We start from the raw sequence: 7,925 nt of genomic DNA, 5'->3' as shown, positions 1-7,925 counted from the left end.
GGTTTTTACCAAAACTGCACATTTAAAAAAAAGAAAAAAACATCACCTGCTCTCTGAGCTCTTTCAAGGGGGCGGAGCTTCCTGGGTCTGCGCTTGTGATTGGTGGGGAGGATGTAACGACTGAAATATTAACCTACATGATTGGCTAGAATAAAAAAGGAAGGAAAACTGTTATTCTATTGAACTTTTAATTGATCTTTTTTTTTTCAATCATGGATATGCGTCTATCGATCGATATAAATTGTTATCGAATTATCGTCCAGCCCTAAGTTATCGTCTCGAGGACAAGACGCTGCTTGACCCTTACTGGCAGAGGGGCACTTTTTGTTCAGCTCTGCTGTAAAGCGGTTCCCAGCGTGCAGGATGGATCGGTCTCTTTGTCTCACGTCTTTCTGTTTCCCCCTCGTCCCTGACTAAAGCTTACTAACCGTGGAGTCAGCTGACTGTATGTGCCTTATAAAGCCACTTAGAGAGGTGCATGGATCAAGGATAATCAACAGATTGTCTGTTGGGGCTCTCCTTTATTTTCACTTACAGCAGAAGACATGAAGTCAAACACAGACTGGAGCACTGAAAGCTAATTAATAAAAATAAAAAAAAAATTAGCCACACATTTAGTTACTAAAGTGTCTGCAAACTAATTTCTCTGGAATGCAGCAGTAATAGTAATATGATATTTAATTTCTTTAATATATAGGAGTTATTTTACTTGAAGAGGATGCCAATATTTTAACTGATAACTGCGTTAAAGTCGGAGTTTATTCTGACGCTCAACCTCACTCGCTCAGGTATATTTACTTCGTTTAGCTGATTTAAAATGAGAACGGTTTGTATTATAGTTCTACGTGACGGCCATTTAGGTTAGGTGTGCGCTGTGATGATGTCAGCATGCCGGCCGCTTTACTTCGGCTGTTCTATGTTAGATATATTTAGCGCCCTTGCATGTATCTGAGGGAACGTGTCAGCTGTGAAATGAATAATGAAAACAGATCCCTGCTCACCATCTGTTGTTTGCTCTCCTGTGTAGCACATCTTTATCTCATGAAAGTTACAAACATATTTTGGGCTTCCTTTTTGCTAAAGATGAGCAGCTACATCCAGTTAATAACCAGGCTGGGACTTTTCAGCAGTTTTGGCCTCAGGAGTCGTTTCTTTTCATCTTTTAGTTTTCCAAACTAGGCATGGGAATATGAAATGTTGTGACATGGCCTAAAATAGGCACTTTTACAGTTTTATCTTTATAATAATCTCAGATTACAATTGAATAAAAATGTCTTCCTTTGTCATCCTGTGTGTAAAAGTATAATTTGTTCAACTGTAAAGACATTTAAATGTGTTTTTTTTCCTCCACCTTTTATTTCACATGCTCAACACATTTGGTTAATTTTAGTTGGGGTGTTGTATCATGTGAATTTCGATTACATTTAAAGCAAAAAAATGTAGAAACTAAATTTGGATGCATTTTTTTTCCTGCACTTTTTATTGATTTGAAGTTTTCGAATGGTTGCCGCCCTCAGAAGGCACCTCCAGGCCCCTGATCACTGGACCCGAGGGACCTGTCAGGGACATATGGGTGCAGACGTCCTCTGATACAACCTGCTGCCTGTCCATGAGCAGCTCGCCAAGTCAGTAAAATAACCTTAAATTGTATTCAAGATAGAGGGCATTGGAGGATTTTGTCAGAAGCCTGGCATTTTAGACAACTTGCAGGGAGTTTTTTTTTTTTTTTTTTTTGCAATAATCCAAATGTCATGAAACAAAAGTACGAATAATTGCTTCCAGTTCCCAACGTAACACAAACATTTAACAGTTAAAATGTTTTAAAACAGAGGGAGACTGAAAAAAATATGTAACTGCAACTAAATCTTTACCTGCTGTTCTTGTTTACATGAACATACATATGGCACCATACAGAGTGGTAGCACAGTTTAAAAGTCCTGTATTTAGGATGAAAATCATTTTAGTACACTGGTCAGTAGTTTGCTACTGAACTGGGGGAGCCAGTTTAAGTCGGCTAAGCCATAAAGTTCAATTATCAACTGTGTTCTAGCTTAAGGTCCTGAACTGATTGGCTGATGTTCTCCTTTAGGATGCTTTTGGTAGAGAGCAGAATTCATGTTTTCATTAATTACGGCATGATTAGTCCTGAAGCAGCATAGCTATGGATAGCAGAAATGACCTCAGCTTTCCTAAACATGTTGTTAATCACAGTTACTTCCCGATTTAAAGAGCGGAGCAATTATATTTCAACATAGAGGCAGCTTGGTTTAGATTGCTTTTTCACCCCATGGTAAATTAAACTGTAATTTCAAAACTTTGGCGTCTCTGGATTTGATTAAGCGCTATACAACTACAGGCCATTTACCAAAACAGATTATTAAACTCTGCTCATCTTTGTCTATCATTAGATGTTGTTTGATAATCTGAAGCATGTAAGTATGGGGGTAAGGGGGGTATCATAGCTGAAACTTTTTCTGCTATCTAGATGGTTTCCTACTCAAGAAAAGCTGTCAGATTCAGCTCCAGTGTCAAAATAATTAACATTTTAGATTCAAAGACCTGCTTGAGGTCTAGTTTATAAAGCTGAATTTCACAGGGTGATAAATAAGACTTAATTACAACAGGAACTAATTACTATTCAATTACAATTCCAGTTACTGGAAAAGACGACGTGCAGCATCAGTATAAATCAGTTTTCCTGAGTCACAATAACACTGCAAGAGAGAGAGCTGAACATAATTAAAATATTGGTTAGTGTACAGAAACTGTGTACAAAGTACATGAGCAGCCTTTATTAAGGAGCAGTTGTCATTTGTGACTTTGTTTTGATTTATAGGGAAAAAATATGCATGACGTTTCTAAGTTCTTGCTGTCGTTTTAAAAAATTTACACTTGATTTATCATGACACCTGTTGGGGTATCACTCCCAGTCTTGGTTACTATTTGTGGTCATGGTCCCTTTTATTTATGTATTTATTTATTGTCTGTATGCGCAAAAATGGTCCACGGAGGCGCCACGGGATCAAATTTCATTTAGTCCTCCAGGATAAAAGGTGGCGCTAATTCTCTTGTGTTCCCACCGTTCCCGACTCGTTTTATTAACAAAATAACTGGAACCCCACCGAAAGTGATCAAGTCAAGAGAAGCAGAAGTTTGACTCTGAAAACAAAGCTACTTTTTTTTAAACAGGTAAACATTTTTTCTCCCTTTTATCTTTGTGTTGAGGGAAACTCTCGCTGCTGCTGCTGCTGCTGCTGCTGCGTCGCTGCTGGACTCTCTACTGCAACTTTAAGCTGTTTAATATAAAGTTTTTGCTTTGATTTTATTATTGTTGGGCAGTTTTTCAATAAAAAAATCATAAAAAAACAGCGTGCATCTAAGCTTTTTCAAAAGATCAATGCACAGTGCCTGCTTAAATATCGTCACCTGGCTGCTGATTGTTTCTGTTCTCGCCTTGTCAAGGTGATTAAATCTCAGACTTCTGCAACATTTGATCACAACACCAAACATATTTTAGGCTGTTATGTGAAGTGGATTTAAAAGTAGGCATGTTTTATACTTATTTTTTTTTATGCAAATAATCATTTGGCGTCTTTGGCCATCTAAAGACTGAATGCTGACTGGTTCTTCTCTGCATTTATCTCAATCTATCTTCCATTTAAATGCCACCAGTATTACGATCCCTGCAGAACACTGCAAAAACGGAACTAAAAATAAGTAAAATGTTCTTAAAATTAGTGTATTTGTCCTTGATTTGAGCAGGTAAATAAGATGATTTGCCAATGGAATAAGACTTTTGCCCTTAAAATAGGAACAACTCATCTCCATCATCTTATTTCAAGTGTAGGATATATAATTATCTTATTTTAGGGTTAAAGATACTCATTCCATTGGCAGATAATATTATTTACCTGCTCAAATCAAGGACAAATACACTAACTTTAAGAACATTTTACTTATTTTTAGTTCCGTTTTTGCAGTGAAGAAAGGCTTTCTTAGAATATCAGGATTAATACTGAGATGTGTATCGCTTTCCTTCCCCGTGCAGTGTGGAAAAGTGTCGAACTAAAAAAAAAGCGCCATCAAATCATGCTGCAGAATGATGCTGAACCTTTGTCTGTGTTTTTATTTCTTTGAGCAGCCCTGCGATGGAGCCGCAGCTTCCTCCTCATGAGGGAGCCGCGCTCTCTGTGGTCGACATGCACACGGGGGGAGAACCCCTCCGCATCATCGTCGCCGGCTACCCAGAGGTCAAAGGGGACGGCGTGCTCTCCAAGCGCAGGTACGCCCGGGAGCACCTGGACCACCTGAGGAAGGTGCTGATGTACGAGCCCCGCGGCCACTACGACATGTACGGAGCCCTGATCGTGGACAGCGAGGTGCCCGAGGCCCACCTGGGGGTGCTCTTCATGCACAACGAGGGCTACAGCACCATGTGCGGCCACGCTGTCATCGCCCTGGGGCGCTTCGCCGTGGACTACAAGCTGGTGAAGGAGCCGCGGTCGCCGGAGACGCAGGTGAACATCCACTGCCCCTGTGGGCTGGTGAAGGCGTTTGTGGAGTACTCCGCCGGGAGAACGGGAGCAGTGAGGTTTCTGAGTGTGCCGGCATTCGCCTTTGCCACAGGTGGGAGGTCGCCTTTTGATTTCCACACAAGCTGTGGACAGGTGGGTTCATATAAGTCACTTTTACCCCAGATGTGACGGTGGCAGTGGAGGGGTTCGGCGAGGTGACGGTGGACGTCAGCTACGGGGGAGCTTTTTACGCCTTTGTTGACGCACAGAGGTTTGGCCTGGATGTGAATCGGTCCAGAACCCGGGACCTGGTGGACGCAGCCACAGCGGTGACCAGGGCCGTTAAATCCCAGGTAGGAAGCTTCCTGTCAGCCACAGAGACGTTAATGAAGTCAGTGGGTTTATTACAGGTGTACAGACCAGCTCGTCCACATATGCTTCCCTTCCTTCTTCCCCTTGTCCTCCAAAGGTGAAGTTGCACCATCCAGTCAGCGATGATCTGGCCTTCCTGTACGGCACCATCCTCACAGACGGCAGAGATGCGTTCTCGCCTGAGCCCACCGCCAACATCTGCGTGTTCGCCGAAGCTCAGGTACGCTCAACCCAGAAAAAAAGGTCAGAAATAATATCACCCTTTTTTTTTCCCCCTGTCCATTCATCCATGTCTCGGTTCAGTCATCAACCCATTCACTCATTTGTCCAACTTTCATCTGTTTTTCATTCATCCATCAACCTTTGAGTCCGTCCATCCATCCATTCATCTATCGAGTTCTCCATTCTTCCTTCCATCAGCTCATCCTCTCCAAGAGGACAAAATCTCCTTCACCCATCCATATTACAGCCTATTTATTTGTTGTTGCCGATTTCATATTTAAACCCTAACTTCTATAAAACTCATCTGAAGAAATCAGCTTCATTTGCCACGTTTATGCACACAAAAAGGAATTTGACTTCAGTTCCACTTTGCTCTTAAAGGGGACATATCATGCTTTTCAGTTCTTCCTCTTCACATTGGAATCATTCAGTTGCGGTCTATATAAAGTGGAACTGCGATTATTTGGTCTGAATTCATTGTTAATTTACTCCCACGTTCTCTCTTTTTACCCCCTGTTCTGAGGTTTGCTTGAGAACAACTTGATTTGATGCCGTCCCTTTAAATCTAAGCGAGGCACTTTACCCCCCTGCCCTCCTCCAGGTTGCAGAACGTTCCACTCCAACCCATTCGGCCAATTTTGTAGGATGCTGGTGTAATATACAACCAAACATTTTGACTTGTACATCCGCCATCCTTCAGCCTGGACTACAAAATTGCTCCTAGAAATAAAAATCATGAATTTGTGAAACTGGTAAACTCCATGACCTTGTGTAGCATTTCCGCAACAAATACTGTGACGTAAATGTTAAAAAAACATAATAGAAAACTGAACTGCTTGAAAAAAATTGCCCAAAAAAAAAATAAAAATATATAAAGATAACTATGCAGGACCTGGACAGACTATATTCAAGTTTTTTTTGCATTGCTAGAGACTCCAGGTACACAATAAAATGTATCTAAGGGCCGAAAAAAGGATTTTGCGTGACAGGTCTCCTTTAATGCAGACATTTTAAGTATGAGTGTATATGAAAGGAAATAAAAATGGAAGTCAGTGAGTTAAAACGTGTTGCTTGCTGAAGATTTAATTCTGGAAAAGTATAGAAATAAACCACAGTAAATGTCTAGGAAGTAGGAAGCCTGTATGTTAGTGAGTATTTTTGGATTCTGTGTCAAAGCTCCAGGTTCAAAACCTCCTCATCTCCAATAATCACAGAAGGTTGGAGCAGTGGCATCTGAGTGTTTTGTAGAACAAACAAAAGACGCAAAAAAAGAAAAAAAGAATTTGCCTTCTGGGTAATAAGTACGGACTCTTCTTTAACGTTTTGAGTGTTGTGCCCCCCCCCCCAGGTGGACCGAAGCCCCACCGGCTCAGGTGTCACAGCTCGAGTGGCTCTTCAGTATCACAAAGGTCTCATCAAGCTGAACCAGAGCAGGACGTTTCAGAGCGGAGCCACCGGATCCCAGTTTACAGGAAAAGCTGTTGAGGTGTGAGAAATCCTCACTTTTTACAGGATTTATTTATTCCATGTACTGGCTGTAAAGAAACGGTCTAGAGCTCCATGCAAAAAGTGTTCGTACCCCTTGAACTATTCCATATTTTGTCACGTTACAACCAGGAAGTAAAATGTTTTTTTATTAGGATTTTATGTGATGAAAATGTTACATGGTTTTCAAGATACCTTTTAAATAAATAAGTCGGTGTGCCATGCATTTATATTAAGCCCCCTGAATAAGAGTCCTGTCTGCCTCATGATGAATATTAATTTGTATTTTTTACACTTTATCCTCTTATTGAAACACAGATTTCCATTGTACTCTTACTGGGAGCATAGGCTTATAAATTATATATCAAGTTTAATGTGTGATTAAGACCTTAAACTGGGCATTGAGATTAAGCTGGACACAATATTCACACAGGTCTAAAGAAAAGCTTTAAAGACTATAATAAGGTATTCACAGAAATAAAATAAGCATTTTTTCCTCATTTTTAGCTCTTGCCATCATTAAATAAAACAGCTCACTACATAGCCAGAAATACAAGATCCTTTCATTGTTCTTATACCATTGATTCCGGTTTTTTGACCTAATTTATGAAGTGATGGTGACTCCTGAGTTGACCCACACGAACTTTCCCAAACCTGAGGCGAAATCTAAAGTTCCCGTTTCTCTCCAGGAGACCAGCTGTGGAGACTTCAGGGCGGTTGTGGTGGAAGTAGCCGGCCGAGCTTTTTACACCGGAGTTTCACGCTTTGTGCAGGAGCCGGACGACGAGCTGACCCACGGGTTTCTGCTGAAGTGAGGGTCGCCCTCCACATGTCTGGCACGGCGTGGAACATTTAGACATGAAGCGCTTTTGTGACTTGAAATGCTCCAAGACGATATTTACAATAAAGTTATTGATTTAAAAAAAAAATTCCTAACAGTACCTAATGTTTTATTTTTATTAGATGTTAAAAGTGGAAAAATGCCATTGTTAAAATAACAGAAAAATTCTTAATGTGCTATTATAGTTTATCTAAAATGTTTAATCTGCTTAAAATCAAATCCAGTAGGTAGAGTAGTGACAGTAACTGACCACTAGGTGGAGCCAGAGGTCTAGTTGACGTCAGTATTAGAGATGTCTGTAAGACACACTACGCATTTTTAGCCTAAATATTAAAATGAAAGAAATACAAAACTCAGACATAATTTCTCCCATTTATTATTATTATTATTATTAATAATATCTGATCAATTGGAAGGCAGTATTTAAATTATAAAAGTTGAGTGGGGATGTATTGACACAGGATGGATTCACAAAACTGAAATTCAAAAAA

At 40.3% G+C, this 7,925-nt stretch overlaps 1 protein-coding gene across 3 annotated transcripts; it reads left to right on the top strand.

Moving 5' to 3' along the window:
* Positions 1-3,051: 3,051 nt before the first annotated feature.
* On the top strand, positions 3,052-7,529 carry LOC105929444 (trans-L-3-hydroxyproline dehydratase). 3 transcript variants are annotated; one of them, XM_021318850.2, is made up of 6 exons: positions 3,052-3,189; positions 4,142-4,626; positions 4,698-4,867; positions 4,984-5,106; positions 6,457-6,594; positions 7,283-7,529. In XM_021318850.2, the coding sequence occupies exons 2-6, from the start codon at positions 4,149-4,151 to the stop codon at positions 7,406-7,408; spliced, it is 1,035 nt and encodes a 344-aa protein (XP_021174525.2). In that variant the 5' UTR covers positions 3,052-3,189; positions 4,142-4,148; the 3' UTR covers positions 7,409-7,529. The 3 variants fall into 3 exon arrangements, with proteins under 3 accessions (XP_021174525.2, XP_021174526.2, XP_036003346.1); XM_021318851.2 differs by having other exon boundaries at positions 3,071-3,189; positions 4,139-4,626; XM_036147453.1 differs by having other exon boundaries at positions 3,080-3,182; positions 4,133-4,626.
* Positions 7,530-7,925: the final 396 nt, after the last annotated feature.

The sequence above is a fragment of the Fundulus heteroclitus genome, chromosome 15, assembly GCF_011125445.2.
Source record: "Fundulus heteroclitus isolate FHET01 chromosome 15, MU-UCD_Fhet_4.1, whole genome shotgun sequence".
Taxonomy (NCBI): domain Eukaryota; kingdom Metazoa; phylum Chordata; class Actinopteri; order Cyprinodontiformes; family Fundulidae; genus Fundulus; species Fundulus heteroclitus.
Note: the sequence above shows the minus strand (reverse complement) of the source record. Positions and strands in the feature narration are given on the sequence as shown.

Bases quoted from the DNA above. Each gene is read 5' to 3' on its own strand.
- LOC105929444 (XM_021318850.2), top strand. From the start codon at position 4,149: ATGGAGCCGCAGCTTCCTCCTCATGAGGGAGCCGCGCTCTCTGTGGTC. The intron at 4,868-4,983 runs GTAGGAAGCTTC...TGTCCTCCAAAG, and splicing joins CCAGGGCCGTTAAATCCCAG to GTGAAGTTGCACCATCCAGT. The intron at 6,595-7,282 runs GTGTGAGAAATC...GTTTCTCTCCAG, and splicing joins TTACAGGAAAAGCTGTTGAG to GAGACCAGCTGTGGAGACTT.